General features: G+C 39.0%; 1 protein-coding gene across 1 annotated transcript in view; it reads right to left on the bottom strand.

Moving 5' to 3' along the window:
• LOC107654904 (hedgehog-interacting protein-like) overlaps nucleotides 1-18492 on the bottom strand; it is a 44649-nt gene extending 26157 nt beyond the window's left edge. Inside the window, exons 1-7 of the mRNA XM_016442223.1 lie at nucleotides 17802-18492; nucleotides 14901-15093; nucleotides 10954-11095; nucleotides 8382-8583; nucleotides 2334-2485; nucleotides 1271-1444; nucleotides 1013-1156 (exon numbers count right to left, since the gene is read on the bottom strand). Coding sequence (XP_016297709.1) covers nucleotides 1013-1156; nucleotides 1271-1444; nucleotides 2334-2485; nucleotides 8382-8583; nucleotides 10954-11095; nucleotides 14901-15093; nucleotides 17802-18071 — 1277 coding nt within the window. The 5' untranslated portion in view covers nucleotides 18072-18492. The remainder of the gene's footprint in view (nucleotides 1-1012; nucleotides 1157-1270; nucleotides 1445-2333; nucleotides 2486-8381; nucleotides 8584-10953; nucleotides 11096-14900; nucleotides 15094-17801) is intronic.
• Nucleotides 18493-18790: the final 298 nt, after the last annotated feature.

Here is an 18790-nt window from a genome sequence, read left to right as displayed (position 1 = left end):
TGTTAAACTAGTTTTTTCATGTTTTATGGGGAAATGTTTTCAGATAAAAAAATCATGTTTTGTTGTGTTTTTAAATTAACATTTGGAACTGAATTAAAATAAAACAGAAAATTGCATGAATGTTCCTTTATTTGTTTGCTTTTTTCTTTATTTTCTAGTTTAACAAATTGGAAAAATAAAACAACTGATATAGATTTAACTTGAAAATTAAAAAAAAAAAAAAAATTCATTCATCCAATTAAAAAAATTTAGGGTAATGATTCACATCTATATTTTTTAACTTGAGCCAATGAAAAATATATAACTTGCCCTAAACAATATTTTCTATGTCTATGAAAACTATAAAAATAAATTTCTTAAATGAGAATTTTTGTTTTGATTAAATCTATATTTTTTTTGTTTAATCAAATTTAAATTAATTGACTTTCTTCAACAAGAAAAATATACTTTGTGCCAGGTTTTATAAAACAGTTTTCATAGACATAGAAAATAATGCAAGTTATTTATTTTTCATTGGCTCAAGTTAAAAAATATAGATGTGAATCATTACCCTAAATTTTTTTAATTGGATGAATGAAACATTTTTTTCAGTGTATATGTGTTGGCATGCAGTTCTAATTTTAACAGCCAAGATCGCAAACGTCCCTTAATTCCAGACAAATCCTAATACTACGGCATACAGTTACATTCTTGTGAAATTGTGTGCTTCCACATTTATGGTAATGGTTTGGGTGGGCCCTTTTCCAAAGTGAGGTCCATAAAGAAATGATTTACTGCATCTGGTGTAGAAGAACTTGACTAGCCTGCACAAAACCCAGACCTGAATCCCAATGAACTGGAATGACGATTTCAAACCAGACCCCATCGCAAAACATCAGTGCTTGACCTCACTGATGTACAGGTGCAAATTCCAACATCCATATTCCAACATATAATGGAAATAATTCATAGACCAGCTGTTACGGAGGACAAACTCCCAAATTTCAAAATTCAGTAAACTGTTTGACCTTACCTCCCTGGATCATGCAGTCCATGGGCAAAGATTTCAGGGGGCTGATTTGTGCTGTTGAAATAGGGGTTGTTTCTGGGTATAGAGTAAGGAGTACTACACCAATCTGTGTCCACATCCACCCGAAGGACAGATCCTGTGAAATCACTACGGCAGAAGAACACTATTGAAAATATCTAAAACAATTCAGATATCACTATTATATAGCTTGACTCATCAATAGTGCCTGATTCATTATAGCTATACGCATTTAATACTTACCTCAGACCATCCATCTCCTCCATATCATCCAAAGTGATCATGCCATCACCTAAAAAGATGTGCAGAAGCCCATCAGGGCCAAAGAGGAGCTGCCCTCCCAAATGCTTTCGGTGGAGCTCAGCTACTTCCATTAAAACCTGAGTAGTCCTTGTATCCACCTGGTTTGGGTTTTTCCTAAAACCAAATATTAAAACATATTTAAATATAAAACTAAATTAATCAATCCATCGCTTTTCCAAACCACTAGGGTTAAAAAAACAAAATCCTGTAGGGTCACAGGGATGCTCTGTCTCAGCGTAGAAAATAGAACACTTAATATATTTAAATACAAAATTGAATATATATATATATATATATATATATATATATATATATATGATTATTTCAAAATATATTTATCAATTTAATAGTTTAAACATTTTTAAAATGTTTAAAACAAAATTTTTAATTACAAGAGATTATTCCCTAAAAATCAGCACAGAAAATGCAAAAAAACAAACAAACAAACAAACAAAAAAAAAGGGGTCAACAGACACTGTCTAGGTCTGATTATCACTACCAAACAGATGACACTGGCAAGTTTGGCATTTGAAAGGTTAATTTACAAAATGTATACTTCAGCTCGTTTTGTTAATGCTGGGTGTTTTGCATTGCAGCTGGGGAACTGAACACAATCAGAATGGATGTCAGCCTTCGTGATAATTATATGTTGTGATTACATATCTCTATAAAACATTCATCACTGTCAGTGAAAGCATTTCATGAGGAGCTCAGCTTCTCATGATTTATCCAAAACCGCATGGAAAACAAACATTACGCATACACGTCCATGTGTAAAGTGTTTGATCCAAGGCCGTAACCACATATTGACATTGGGGTAGGGCAGGGTTTTGTCTCTAACAAAAAATTTTCCCCTTTTTTGTTTTGCTTTTTGGAATATCAAGGCGGACAGTTTGACAATATCTGAATATGAGGAAGGACACATCCCCCCATTGTCTATGATGGTTACGGCTCTGGTTAGTAGCCCCTATGCTTGGTCAGGTTTTGACTGGTTTCTCATTACCTGGACACAGTGTACTCGACTACACGAAGAATGTGGTCGTGTGGTCCGATAGCCCAGCGCTCTTGGTTGGTCGTGTAGGAGACGTAGAGCTTTCCATTTTTCTTATAATTGGGGTGGAATGCAAGGCTTAGCAAGCCCCTTTCATCTCCTCCCTGAAAGTCAGATGGGGTACACAGAGAATCCAGAAGTTAATTATGTCTCTTTTTTTTAGCTTGGGCTGGGCTGCAAAAAGCTAAAGCCGGGCCTCCCTCTCTCTCTCCTTTTTATTTCTTTGGTCTTTCTCCATCTCGGTCTCTCTCCATATGGGGGCCAGTTACCCCATGCCCTCTTGCCCCCTTGCTTTTTTATTCTTACCTCCCCTCTCCTTGAACCCCGTCTTGGTTATAGGCACTTGTATTTGGGGCCAGGCTCCTCTGGGATGCCCAGGCCCTCCTTGCGGCCTCCATTGTGCAAGTGATTTGTGTGTGTAATCTTTGGGGGATATCCATGAATGCAGTGCCGAGTGGCTGAAACAATTCATTAGCTCGTTTGCAGTTCATAGAGAGCACAAAAGTCCAAGATTCCTTTAGCCCCCCCTCCCCTCCCCCCTCTCTCTCTTTTTTATTTTTAAACCCGTGCAAAATTTGAGAGAGGCAAGAAAAAGAATGGGCAGAAAAGGAAAAAAAAAAACACTCCCACTGTCTTGGCAACAAGATAGAAAACATTGAAATTGCTTGTGTAATAGGTAAAACCTCTCATCCTGGAGGCTACTACACGAGTTGTCACTACTCTGGTGGTCCACTCATCATAGCCCGTTGTAATAAGCAGCTATGTCGCTTTAGTTCCTGGGGAAAGTAATAATGTTGGGCTTCGTTTTCTTTCTGGTAATACAAATGAAATGAATGAACAGATTGCTAAGCACACGCCTCATGAATGAATCAATGAATGAACAAATGGGTTTGAGGCAAGTCCCTGAAAAACGATTATGATTTAATGCTTTGGGATAAGACCATAACACCAGTTTAATTACAGCACATACACTAACAATTTAGTGATATTGGCTGTCGAATAAGCAAACAAATTGAGTTTTCATGAAATTAGCTGTCTGTGCCATCTCTGCGGCATTCCTTTCAGATTTCTCACAGGAATTCAGTAAAGAGAGGTCTTCTGTGGATTGCTCAAGTTAACGGTGTGGTTCAGCTCACAGTACACGCCGAAACATACAGATCATAAATTGGTCAGAGGGACTCTGTTGGGCTGTGCTGAAGTAATCTAATTCGAATAGGCTTCAAGTGCTAGCGCTCCATCTCTGGAATGCTCCGGAGGAATTCGAATTGGATCTCTAGGAACATGAATAATAACACTCAGGAGGACTCTTTAGTAGACCACAAAGAGTGAAATCACAAGCAAAACTTTGTGGTTCCCATTAAATATCTGTTCTACATTAGTCAAACACAAAACGAGGTTGGGTTGAGTTAACAGCAGGTTGATATAATTTATCCATGCTCTGCTTTTTCGAATGAAAAGTTCTTCCTTTTCCCGAAATGCCCTCTCAACATGTTGGACTCCTGATGCACTGACCTGAATTCCAAAACAAACACAGAGGGAGCAGGTCAAGTTGAGAATTCCAGAGAGTTGTATGATTTCAATCCAGGGACCACCAAAGAACAAAATTAGCTGAAATATTAGCTTTTGCTAATGATCGTTCCTTCAACAAGTAGGCACAAAAAAAACTTTTCCAGGCCCATTCCTCTGGGTGCTACCAAAAACTTAATTAAGAGAAGACAAACTTTATGATATTCTCCCTCCATCCATCATAGCATATGTAGGGCTACGTGTATAAGCCTCTGCTTAGTTGCAACACTGATACATATTGTTCCACTGTAGCAGCCACAAGAACTTTTCTTAAACATTTCATCAGGGTAACCTTGCAGCATGCTGAAGTCAGTAGGAACAATTCAGCTCTGAAATGTGGCTTCAAAATGTCATGGTCAGAGGTTCTACGCGATGTTATTGTTGGCATTCTGTGCATTGCCTGTTGCTTTGACAGTACGAAGATTAGGTTGTAACAGCTTCTCGTAAAGAATGCATGTGAGAATACATCAGGGTCAGATATATTCGTAGACAGGAACAGGGAGCACTACCGCCCCCCCTCCAGGAATCCCCGTCCGCCCCAACGGCAGCTGCTTGCCTTTCAGGGCTTGATGCATGGCCTGGCTTGCACATTGTTTCTGAGCACCTTTTGATCCTTATTGGCTCAGGCAATCCTACATAAAGAGGCATTCCACCCGAGCTGATTGGAGAAAAACAATGCGTGCCTACCTCAAAGGCAATCTGAAATGCTCACACTAATTCAGAGTTCTATTTAGTTCAACACAATGAATCCCAAGACCCAAGTAAACCCCCCTCCTCCACCTGTTAACACACATTAATCCTGTGACAGCGCTGGAGTGAGGATCGCTCACTTTCAAGCGGTGAAAAGAGCAGATCGAATCGTAGGATAACATTCACTTATTACAGCAGCAGCTCTCTGGAGCAATCCACAAATCTTCTGAATGGCTCCATCACAGGTGCTCATCCTGTCTCGGGGGTCCTCGAAAAGTCAAAACCTTGGCCAGGAACTCAGAGGAAGCTATGTGAGATGACAGCTAAGCAGAGGCCGTTTCTCAAAGAGAACTGATCAAAGAGTCAAAGGACGAGAGAGGAAAAGGTCCATTTGTCAAAGCTAGGATACTTATTTTTTGACAGAGTCGAGAGCCCTCCTGCTCGTCTAGCTGAAAGAGCTCAACAGCTGTGCGTGTCAAGTGACAGAGTGCGCAACATGCTGTGATCTATTTGCTTCGGCAAGAAATAGTTTTTTGCAGCTGGACCCCTTGAGTTAGTTGATACACCACAATGGAACTCTGCTCACATTGCGTGCAGATGTCTTCTTCACTACGTCTAGCAAGGACAACAACAAAGCAGTACCATACTTGTGTACCTATCACATCAACATGAAGTAAATCAGGGCTCTTTCACACAAATAGTTTAGAAGATAAACACTTTAGGGCGCTGAAATACTACGCTTCAGGATTTTGCTTGTCACTGTATGACTCTTTTTTTTTTCGGCATCTGGAACACGGCAACTAGTTTACAAGACATCCCAAAATAGATAACCGGAAGTTAACTATTTAAGCACCTCCGTTGATAGCACTCTTACTTTGTTGAAACCAATACATGGTAGTCAGACTGGTGCAGGGTTGTGCTTGAAGAACAGCCACAGATGTGAGAGTGTAATAAAGTAGTTTGCAATAAATCAAATAGGACCACAGTCCTACAACATGCTTCCACACTAGCCAGCGCAATCCACCTTGCTGGATCTATGCAGCAGAAGCCAAAATGACCATCCTTCTCTGATGTGTCAAAACCAATAAGGCATGAGGTGTTTGATCTTTGACACTTTCTTTGGAAGATCTAAATTGAGTCAGTAACAGACAAGAGTGTCTATGATAAAGAAAAGAAGAAAAAAAATCTTTAAAAAATCTAGCTTAAAACAAATTACCAAGTTCTAAGGAATGTGCTCTTTGTTGGTTTCATATGGTTTTAAAAATGTTTAATTTATGAAACATTTGAATGACTCTAAAAATGTAATGTGGTGTAACCATCAAGTAAAAGGTCATAGCATTTTCAATGTATGTGAGTTTTTTTATAGTTTGTATCTTTTAATGTCATTACTTATTAATTTATAAATATCTAAAAAGGTCAAATTATCTAATATTTTAAGAGATTGATTGACCTTGACACAGTCATGAGCGTCTGCAGGCATCCTTCTGTTTAAAAGTCTGTTAAAAAGTTTTGTTTTTAAATAATGTAATAATAATCATTAATGTAATAACAATCATTAAAGCCCAATTAAAATGTTTTCTGTTTATTATATTAGGACATTTTGACGTTATGCCCCCCAAAAGATATCAAAATGAATTTTAATTCAGAAATTAAAACCATGCCATCATAAAAGAGGTGTATTTAAGTCATTATATGCATTTATTTTATCACATTTTTTAATAAAATTAATACATCTGGACAACGTCATTGACCCACCTGTGATGAGAAAAAAAAAACATTTTATAAAGGTGGTAAGGATGAGGGTGAGGGGAGATGATCAGTAGACGGAGGAGAGCGTGTCTTTGCATTTCAGAACAAAACTTCTGTCAGTAATTGTAGAAGCACACGTGACACAGAATATTTGATAATGTCACACAGTGTGTGTGTGTGCATGTGTGAGTGACTGAAGAGATACGGTTTCATCAGAGAACACCCACGGTGCTCTGGGAGACTCCCTCAAGTAGACAGAGCATTGTTTCCAAGCAGTTTGGCTTAACTGGAAGTAAGGGGATTGGGCTTGAAGGAGATACAGAACATTAGAATCAAAGTCATAATTAAACACTATCATCCCCCTTCATGCCCAAGTCGGGTCCCAGTGGGTCGCCAGGCCTTCCATGGGCACAAAGGCCACATGTCCTGTTGATGCTCCAAGTAAACACAGCCGACTCGGAATGATAACGGCTAAACTTGACAGAATAGCACTCTTGGGGACTGCCGGGGCTTGAGCTTACTCTAATTGTCATAATGATTGCTTTATCAACAACCAATTATGTTTAATGACGATAAGGCACATTGGGGGTCTTTCCTGTGGGACTGTTGCATGTTGACTCCATAATTGCTCTTTCTCCTTTTATAAGTGAAGCAACGGGAGGTATGCGATATACATAAACTTCCTGTCAAAAAGCAGGTTTCTTCCTACATCTCCGGACACTTCCTAAACAAAATCTTCTCAAATTACAGAATGCTTCAGTTCTTGTAGGGGCAGATAAACATCTGTTGTGACACACGCCATAACTACTACTGACAGACATGCATGTAAGCGAACGCAACATTTCAGCCTTTCTCACTGATCCTCAACAATCAAACACACAGTTTCCTCTGCTGGCAGTCAGGTTGACAGCAAGCAAACCACACACATAGAAGCCCACATACAGAATACATTTGTATAATAATACCCTCCATCACCCTCCATTCAGGTTTTGATTTGTGGTGGGAGGAGAGGAAAAATGGAAATAAATCCATAGAAGTTGTTATTGTGCTCCTTAAAGATTCTATTCTGTTAGGGTGCTTCATTTCTCCCACCTCGGCTTCGTCTGAGAAGGTGCCAAACCAAAATGATGAACAACAGATCTTTCAGGTTTCAGTGAGGTTTCCTGATTTATGCGAGACAGACTTTTCTGATGGTGGGAGGTCAGGCTGCATGAATATCAAATAGGAGCTAGTTCCTTTTCAGAGGCAGATATGCCAACAATGTCGGGAGTAAAAAGTCTTAGCTAAAATTCACCATTATTAGCATGCTCAAGAAAAATACTTGAAAAAATGTATTAGAGGTATGTATTAATCCACTGGGATGTGATTCAGAATAAACAATCTCCTGACAAATTAATTGCACTGTATAATATGTTCAAAGGTGCACTTTCAATTGTGGTTTAGTTGCATTAGCTGACATGGCATTTGTCTTGGTCTTTAATATGACATACATCAGAGTGAAACAAATTATTATATTTAAACAGGCTAAATTATTGTCAATATGTCAATATGAGGTAAAAAAAATTATAATTAAACGTATAATCAATTGTTTACAATATGATTTATAACATGTATTTGCAAAACAGACAGGGTGAATTTTCATTTCATGCCGACTTTATACCATTTTAGAAATTCAGCTCTATTCACAGGCAGCAATTTTTATGTATCTCAGAATAAAAAGTATCCAAAAGCAAAGGAAATCAGCAATGTTTTTCCGAGAAAGTGTTTTTATGAATTAAAAAAAAAAAAAAAAACTGAAAAAGTTAATCAGGTCACTGATGAGAATGGAATCTTAAACTGATATAAGTACACATGATTGTAAACATACATTTTATATTTGTTTCTTATGTATAATACTTTTTAATGAAAAAAAAAAAATCAATAACCACAAACATTGTCAATCCAGCCAACTGATAACACCAAAATGGCAACAAGGAAGAGCTAAATATCACTTACCTTAATACCGCTTTGTACCAGCTTATGAATGTCCAGAAAAGGCTCTTTCAAGAGCTCCATGTCATGTGTTAGGATACGGACAAAGCCTTCCTTCTCAAAAATAAAAAGCCGCTGTGATCCATCCCCACAATGCACCATGCCAACAGGCTGTCGAAGACCACTAAGGATCTCCTGAGTGCAGTAGCAGTTGTGTTTATGTTTTCTGTAGGAAAGGATTGGAAAGATTAGAAAAATAGATGGGTTAGTTTACACATCAGGCTTTTAAGTTGTTGTCTAATGTCTATTATTTGTTGTAAACAGTATAACTGTACAAGTTGAATTGTTATAAACAAGTTTATTACAGTTAGGAACAAGGCAGAATCGTTTCTGCTTGACAGACTGGTTTGGGAGTAGACTGAATAAAACGCCACAGGAGAAGTTCATTTTACATAGTCAGACGTTGGGGGCTTTTAAGCTGTGAAACAAGTGTTCCATTAACCACAAGTCACATTTGATGTGGGGATACGCCAACTCACATTATGCCTTAAATAAAACAAGGGCATCAGCGGTGTGGGTGCTCCTGTTAACAAGCAGTTTTGGAGGGATTTTCCATAAATGTAATAGGGGTGAACTGGCAGCAAATGTATGCCTGACATCTCGTGCCTGAGCTGTAGAATAACGTCAGTCTGACGTGCTTGCAGTGACTCTGCCCATCAGATCAGATATGCTGCTTTACAAGCCCTTCGCAATGGGTGGTCCGATGAAGAATTATGACGATCATTTACAATGACTATGGGCTCAAAACACATGGTGGATTCACAGCTCGTCATTATTTGTCTCCGAAGGTCATACAAAAACGAGGCATTTATCACTGTTAAAATGAAAGGTGCTTAGGGCACACTTCACTGAAATGTGTCATTAAATCAGATCAGTTTAAAAACCGAAGTGAAGTGAAAGTATGCTGAGGGTGACAATGACACGTCACTAAGAGAAAATTAACTCACTGCTTAACTACCACAGCATGATGTATATTTAGAGAAATTATAGTTGTGACTGTTTCCTGAAACAATAGCAACATGGTCGCACCTCTGTCTTTTGAACTATGTTGGTTCAGCAATATTGGATGGTTTTGGGAAACGCTGAAAGTTAGTAACAACAGAACTTGCTGGCAAACAATGTTTTTGGGAGTCCTACAGGTGGTCTTGTTGAGTACACATATGAATCCATCATTGTAAGTTGTGAAAAGTGAATACTTAAGCCTTTTGCTAACACTAATATGATCAATCAATCAACAGAATATTCAGCTATGAGCTAAATTCTATCAGAGCCAGCCCCAAATGACATCCCTACTTCCTGTCACAAATGGTCAAAGCCCTCTTGCGGTCACCAACAGCTCAGAGTTCCTGCAACATAAGCACTTTCTTTGTGTTCTTAAAGCTGGCTAAACTCATTCTGGACACAAAGCTCTGGCTTGGAAAGGGGAGCAATGGACCAGTCAATGAGTACATGCAGGAATGTTGTGACATGGAAGGTTAGTTAGGCATGTCTTATCTCTAGTGACCTTGTTGAGGCTGCCCTGATGACCTAGTAGTCAAAGCAGGCCAGTCATACTGGGCCATGGGACATTAGATGACGGTAAGGAAGCTTCTCTCATGCCTGATGAAGAACGTTGTTACACGCAAATGTCATTACAGGGAATAGCTCACCCCAAAAAATGGAAATTCCGATATGATTTAATCAACTTCATTTCAAATGTTAAAAAAAATGGACTGGACCTTTTTTCCATGCAGTTACAATGAATGAAAACTGGAACTTTCAAGCATCAAAAAGGATGCAAAAGTACCTTAAATGTAGTTCATACAACTTGTTCACTAGATTCCAAGTCTTCTGAAGTTATACAGTACAATTTGTGTCACACTAAGTCGTTATTCACTGATAATATTCCTTGCTATTGGCTGTTGCAACAGGAGTCTGAGCTGAACCTTAGAACCAATTAGAACAATTCAGAACTATTTATGAATCATTCAGACTGGTTTTGTTAACTAGATCAACCGATTCATCAAACAGATCTGACTCAAAATAATAATTAGTTCAGAAATCAGACATTGTTACTTATCTTATATACACTAATTAAAGTGCCAAGGAAAGCTAGTACAGTTGTCAAGATTTTTGTGAATACTGACTTAAATTTTTGTAATATGACTGAGCAGACGAGGTATATATACCATATATATGGCATATATATCCATATATATATACAGTGGGTACGGAAAGTATTCAGACCCCCTAAATGGCTGCAATATAACAAAGAGTGAAAAATTGAAGGGGGTCTGAATACTTTCCGTACCCACTGTATATATGTATATACCAGTCATGTTGGGGGTATGGCATTTTGGAGCTTGACAGCCCCATTTTACTTTCATTGTATTGAAAAGATTGACCAGGATATTCTTCATAAATTCATCTTTTGTATTTGGAATGACACGAGTAAATAAATATTGACAGAATTTTTATATTTAGGTGAACTATTTCTCTACAGTGCAACATTTCAGATAAATAAAAAAATGTGTGTGTGTAACTGAATTAAATATACCTGTTAATCACTTCTATTTTTTCATCTAACAGGTAGTTGGAATCTCGGCGCAGTTGCTTTCTGTGAAAATCTGGAAAGCACAGGCCTCCGTCCTTCCTTCCATAGTACTGGCAGAACTCATCCACGTCGGCTTGGAACAGTTCTAAAAAACACAGACAGACAGACAACTGGTCTCAGCCTGAGACAGACACCACACAGGGTCCATGGATGATGTAATCACCTCCAAAACCAACTGAATCCCCTACAGTCAAAGCTGTACTCGAGTCAAGTATGTCCTCAGCCATCAGACGGCTTATTGTGTGGGCGTTTTGGTGGTGATTCCGGTGCCAAGCTTAATTCCTATCTTGACTATGGTGCATTTATGAAGTACTGAGTCTCAAATCAAGACATTTGTTTTTGCCTCTCATATCTGACAAGTGCAAGTCACGGTCATTCATATCGGTCCAGACCTTTAACCATTTGTTAAAAACGGTCATATTTGACAGTGCCACATTGATACACACTTCTGGGTGCTACAATTATGTGATGGTTGAACCCCAGTGAGATATTACAAACCACTTCAGACATGTGTGGTCCGTATGTGGAAAGTTTGTGAGTTCAATTAAACCCAAAAATGCCAAACGCTCAGTCTGTATCTCCTTCGCTGTTATATCTTTCAGCAGAAACATGCAGGTCAAATCCAAATAAATGATAAGTACACACCCAAACTGATTGATTATATTTAAGAGATTAAGTTTGCTTGCTTACTTTCATGGAAAACACCCTTAATTTATTTCTCCAGTAGAAGCCAAAATAAATTCACCATAATTCAGACATCTAGAGTTGAGGAATGCACAATGAAAATTTTGAAAATTAAGTGTGTGGCAATTAAATCACAGTCGGTTTCTAGGAACTGTCTTGGCTGAATGAGCAGCACGACAACAAGGAGAGAGAACAGGACTTGGTTTGGCAGCCCCTGTGACCTAAAAACCTCACTGATATGGTTACCACCTTAGCTAAACCCTCTCATGGGGAGGAGTAGAGCAAATACAGCAGTGATAGAAACACAAACACACTCCTCTCCTTCCTTTCATCTCCAGTGAGCCCCCAATGCCGCATGAGGAAGGGGGCTGCGTGTGGGAGGGAAGCAACAGCACCAACAACAGAGGTGATGATAGGATATCCATAAACATCTAAACACAACAGTGAGATCAAACACACACACCCACCACCACCACCTCCACTCACACTACCATGCCACCCACGCAAAAACCGCAGTGGTTATCTTGGGCCTGCTGGTGTGAGCAGTAAGGGTCTGGGAGCTGTTGTCAATAGTAGCTGAGAGGTCAGCATCTGTATGCAGTTCCCACACTTTTGAATTTTCCATATCCTTTCCATGTCCAGATTTCATATTGATGGAAAAACATTTTCATTCAGACCTTTTTACTAATGAATCATTCAGACTAATGTATGAACAAGTTCAACCAATTCTAATTCAAAAGAATAATTCAAAATAAAGAGCCACTCAAAAAATTTAGAAAATATGGTAGAAAAAGTATATTATACACTATAAAATCATTATTTATAAAGCCCATAATATGTCTATGACTTTTCTAAGGCTTAGAGAACTACATTTTAAAATAACCTGATATTTTCTTGGTTTTTCATGACTTAGGTCATAAAGGTCTTAAAAAAAGGTCTTAAAAAATAAAGGTTATTTTTTGACATCTATGGTTCCATGAAGAACCTTTAACATCAATGCACAGAAGTTTCCTAGTAATAGAAAAGGACTCTTCAGATTATTAAAATGTTCTTTACACTAAGAAAAAATGGTTCTTTTGGAAAAGAAGAACTGTTCACAAAAAGGTTCTTTGGGAACCCCAAAATGGTTCTTCTATGGTATCGCAAAAACCCCTTTTGTAATCTTTTTTCAAAAGTGTGGGAACCTGTTTATGTCTTCATTATATCAATGAGGTCATGGGGATCAAAAAAGTGTCTGCTGATATGAGGTGTGAATATATCCTCTCAAAACTATTTTTTTGGTGGCAATATCTTCAACAGGTCGAGTCTTAACATTCCAAACTCTCATTTGATTAGATTTTTTTTATCCAGTTCTGCTATAACTGCTGACTATTTTAGATGTGTTATGCTTTTTTTTAATTAAACCTAACCTTATTTAACAAAACCAATTTAAAGTTTAATCTTTACCAAATCAAATGAGATCAACACATTGAACAGACAACAACTGTAAAATCAATACTTTGGAACTAAAGTGTTTTTCCTTAATCTCAGGGGACTGAAAGTAAACACCATGAAAATATGAAGGGACTTTCATTACTGTTGAAAACCAATGTGCAATCACGGTCGTAAAAACATGGTTAAAAAAATATGGATAGAAATGAAACGCACAAACTGAAAGGACTGTCTAATTTGAACAATTTATAACTTCCCTAAACATGGCGAAAACACTGTGTGGCCTCAACTACAGTCTCAGCCCCTCCACAATATGCTCTAGTTTTATTGTACTGGCCTACAAAAAAACAGGACAGAGAGAAAGAGACTCCACATCCTCAGCGCTATAGTTATACTTCCATCTGGTTATCTTCCAAAGCAACCTGGGTGGCCACCCAAAGTACTTGACATCTTGATGCACTTCAGCAGTTTTACATATACACAACCTTTGTAGAAAAATAAATGTGTCATTCGTCACCACATATGCTGATTTGGAAGGGGGAGAGTGGGGTAGAGTCTTTTGGCCCCAGCTCCTGTTCTCAGTCTTTACCAGTTTTCTCTCTCTCTTTCCCATACGCTTACTCCCTCTACAAAGAATCGCAATAGACAGCACACCCTTATTTATCTGTTTTGTAGAGGAAGACTGAAAGGTAAACTGTATGTATACAGTGTCTCATTTTTGTCTGTCTATTTGCATTTCCGTGGGTGCATATGTGCGTGTGGCTTGCGTTTGCTCTCTGTTTGCATATTGGCCCTCATCTAATCTGTTATGGCTGCGCTGATAGGAAGAAGGTTTGGTCTGGCGGCCAGTTTTTGCATGCCATTCCATCTGATGGAATGCATCATGCAGCAAATGTTGCAACCCAATAAGCAGCTATAGGATGTTTGCGCCTGATGTCATTCATGTTTGGAAGAAAATACAAACCTCATAATGGCCTAGAGCTTTTCAGGTCTTCGGACTCCTCCCCATCTGTTTTTCCCCCCTTATGTTTCAGAGGCCTTAATGTTTGTCTTTTCATTGAACGTAGGATGCCACCAGGAAAAACAAACTGATTATGTGAGCATTGCCTTGAACAGGCTTCGTTTTCTGCTGCATCCTGTAAAGTGTGTGTGTGTTGTGTGAGGTTTGAGTGTCAGTCATGTCTAGACCGTAGTCAGACCGAGCACACACACACATATCCAGAGACAGACGCACATAAACACCAAACACATCTTGGCAGGCTGTTCTGACATAAAATAAGACGCTTGCCAAAGGACCGAAGGGAAGAAACAGGTCATAAAATCATTCATTTACAGCTACAGATTTTCGAGCTTTGTTTGGGGGGTTTTATTGTTTATTTTAAATATACATTTTTTATCATTTATATTTCTATAATAACAATAATTTAAGGCCTTTTGTGATGCTTAAGTCATTGCAAAGATTTAAATAAATAAATAAATTAATTAATTAATTAAAAATAAGAAAGAAAGAAACAGCAACAAGTGGTTCCTGAATGGCATTTCTTGAACATCAGCTGAATGAATCCCTCCGTTTCAAAGTAACTTTGCCATGATGGAGCTGCAAGAGATATTTTGTTTTCTCCCACTATGCGACTTTATGGTCTGATGCATTAATCTGAGGTAATTTGTTCACCTGGACTTATAATAATTGCATTACATGTGTCAGAAGATGAATGTTCCTGATGAAGTTACTAATGTTCTTTATGCAAAACTCTTGCATTGATCTTGTTTGTTACCTGGTACGTGTCCCCGGCAGGTGTAGTAGAACTCCTGGCAGTAGTCGTGGCATAAGTGGGGTAGATATTGTTCTCTGTGTGGTGCTTTTTCAAGTTTGGGCGAGTGGAAGAGCATCTGGGCATGTGGTGAGCAATGGGCGCACTTAATCTCCTGCAGCAGTCTAGAACACTCTGTGTTATTGGTTGAGAAGATCTAAGGAGCGAAAAACAACCAGCAAAGGTTAGAACTGTGGTTCTAATTGAATGGCTAATCCAAATTTGACTCATGCTACAAAGCTGTTCCTATATAACAATTGTATATTGTATATATAATAAAAGAAAAGTCAAACTAGGTGGTTTGACGCACATTTTTGGAATGTTTTCTCGTTAATTGGATGCAATTCACATTCTAAACATCTCTCTTAACAAACACCACACATCCATGTGGACTTGATTTCTCCTGATTTGTTTATTTGAGCTCACAAACAGCTAAGCCAAAATTGCACCTCGCATGGCAGCTGAACCCATGCTGGAGCTAACGGACCGAAATGAGGATACTCAAAATGTTTCTTAAGTCACCAAACAAAAGTAAACAGTAGATTAGGGCCGAGAAAATGAGCAGGCTTATTTATGTAACAAATTAGCTGTAATAAAACAACAATGTAATCTGCTCCCTTCCCCAGACATGTGCCTGTGCCGCAGCAGTCTAGTAAACCTCCCTCTCTCTGTGTGAGGTCCATGTGTAAACACCAATTTATAGATAGGGCACATCATTCCCGTGCTGGTATCAACAAATTAGCAGTATGTCCAAGTCAATTAGACCAGCACACCCAGCAGACAGCGTATTGACGGCCCACCTCCTCCCCAGCCCACTGCTCTGTGTAGTAAACCATTTTGACAGATTTCTTTGATTTTGATTCTCCAGATTCTTTCGAGTGAATCAAAACCATCTTTGTGGGTGGAAGATCAAACGGTGTCCGAAAAATGTATTGACACCTCCATATGAACCAGAGAGTTTGGAACGTGAATTTTCAAGCTCTCTTCGCTCTCAGTCTTGCAGTGGTTGGTGTGTTAGCCTGGTCTGTGAGTGGCAACTCTCCTGCTTTAAATTGCCCATTGATTTAGTGAGCCATGGACTGGCACATGGTCCATGGAGAGAAGCATTTGTGTGCTCTCAACCATGCACTCTACCCATATGTTGCTGGGATGGACTCCAATGTTGCCATCACCCTCACCAGCAACAAGAGGACCTTTGTTTTTTCTTTTTTTGTGTTTTCCAAAAAAATGCCAAAAGTTGTTCAAAGCTGCTTCAAATCACACCACGGTCTACATCACAGCCTTTTAAAGCCATACATAAATACTGAAACATGCCAGTGAAAATAGGTGGCATATATGAGTTAACATTAGATGCTTTGAAATAGCGTGGTTCGGCATGAAAAGATAATGAAAAAGATAATAATGAGAATGATATGTTTATATAGTGAAATCTGAGCAGATGTTGGGATTATGCATCATGGCACACAATATCCTTTGTCACTGAAACTGACAGAACAAACGTAAACACAAAAACTCGTTCAAAAACAATCGCTCGTCATTTAGCGACAAACAATGAGGGCAGCTAGCTCAGAAGTTCTCACTGAGGTGCCAGAAAAAGGCGATTGATGATCGAAGTTACCGCAACCATAAGATTTAACAGACATTTTAACAAATGAATCACCTGACATGAATGAAATGAAAACCTAGACAATGACAAACCCCCAAATGAAACCTAGCTTCCCCACAAAACCTGTAAGCTTTTATTAAACAGCTTTAGTGAAACCATTTTGGCCCTCTGGGAATTGGTGTAAGTTTGGGGTGGGGAGCAGGACTCAAAGGCATTAACTAACACTTGGACAGATCCAAGGACTGGGGGAGAATGATGTTCTCCAGCTTCACCCATTAGTGAAACTAACAAACACAATGGTGTTGTTGTTATTCTTTTGCCATAAGCAAAAAGACTCCGTGTGTGGGCAGTGTAGTGGGGAGGAGGAGATGTCGACTCTTTTTTGTTCCATTCAGCCTCGCTCTTATTTGCATGACTTGAGCAAATTAAATGATGCAATATGGCTTTTTGTCACAAACCGACGTGCGATGCCACCCAGCCGCGTATGTCGATCTGCGGAGGTTGTTTACATGAGAAAAGAGCGATTTCTCGGCACAGAATGTGTTCATTGATAAAACTATTTAGATGAATCTTCTCACGTCTATAGAAAGCTTCAGAAAGATGCGATTCATTACCGATCGAGAGACATTTGTTTCCCATCTGTTTTATGTAAATTATATCCATCACTACGAGAAGCACATGCTGTAATTGAAACATCAGCGTGAAAAGTTGCGCAAAATGTCTAATCTATACATACAAACGTTTAACTGGTGGAATAAAGCTTTTAAGTGCGATTCAGATTTCGGAAACACAATATTGCTGCAGGAGAGCATGAAAATTAAGCGATTTCATTCATACGCCTCGTGCTCGCCAGTGAACTGCACTGCACGCGTCCTTACCTCCGTCCGAGCTGTTTTTATTTGATTTTCTATGTAAACATGCGCGAGACCGACGTCTTTAGCCATTGCGCACAATCTCGCCGTGTTTATCACTGTCAGTGCCACGTTTTTTTACAACGCCGTGTCAAGTTAACACAAGTTCAACTTTTAAAACCACGCGTTCTATTTTACACTGCTCCGCGTCTTTGCCGTTTTAATGCAAAACGCATTCAATACACACAGTGCGCATACTGCTTATCCATATGTTCATTACAAGATCAACCATTATCCCTCTACGTACTGCTGCAAACATCTCGAAATCAATGCATGAACCAATTGCCATAACAAAACACGCATGAGAATCACTAGGTCAGTTTGAGGCTGCAGGAAACCTGAACATACCCGAGCATCTCTCCGATGGAGTATCTGATACGGAGCCCTCCTGGACGGACAGCAGGACACGCGAGGATAGAGCCTGTGACAAACCTCCCCTCCGTCGCTTCCGTCCAGTGACAGTTTTCTCTCCTTCTTGTTCAGGCGTTTCGGCAGACTTCCATCGTAACATCTCCTCCTCCTTGGACTTAATTCTCCTTTCTCGCCGAATTTCGTATCACCACATTCCCAAAAATTGGCCGCGATGGCCAACAAGAGCACAAATTTCAAATGCTTCATTTTCAGAGGGATTAAACCAAAAGCGGAACACGCGACTGCTCAGAAATCAGGACTGCTGTATGACAGTCCCCACGCGTCCAGAAAGTTGTTATTGAATAACTAATTTCGATTAAAACAACTATTCACTAATAAAGTAGTCCAAATTAATTAATAGCAAAGGTATTTAAAAAGAACGAAAAAAATAAAGAAATGGCGATAATAAATTAAGACAAGTGCTGGTTATGATGTTGTTAAAGTGGAAAAAAAAGACACGATACTGTATTTTAATAAGAAATAATAATAAAAAATAAGAAGTGGTCGGATATACAGAAATTGTATGTCTCCTTTCCCAAAAGTTAAATCCCGTTGGTGCACAAAGGTTGATGCGTGTGATCAAAAGTTGCACTAAGTTGTCTGTTGCATGCTCTTCAGTGCACTCACATGTTTCCCTTTGCTCTTTCCACCTTCTTTTTAACCAGCGCGCGAGAAGGGGAACGCGCACGATGACGTCTGTCCTGTCCGGGAACGCGCGTCATCGTGCAAGTAAAGAAAAGTATTATACGCTGTAACTGTAATATTGACGGGAAATAATGTTACACCGCGTTCAATACACATTTTACTGAAATGTGTAATACTGTTACCAGAGGCGGACAAAGTACACAACTCCATTACTTAAGTGAAAGTACAGATACTGCTGGTCAAATATCACTCCATTACAAGTAAAAGTTGTAAAGACAGAT

This window comes from Sinocyclocheilus anshuiensis, unplaced genomic scaffold (assembly GCF_001515605.1).
Source record: "Sinocyclocheilus anshuiensis isolate Anshui unplaced genomic scaffold, SAMN03320099.WGS_v1.1 scaffold1231, whole genome shotgun sequence".
NCBI lineage: Eukaryota > Metazoa > Chordata > Actinopteri > Cypriniformes > Cyprinidae > Sinocyclocheilus > Sinocyclocheilus anshuiensis.
This window is presented reverse-complemented; position numbering and strand designations above follow the sequence as displayed.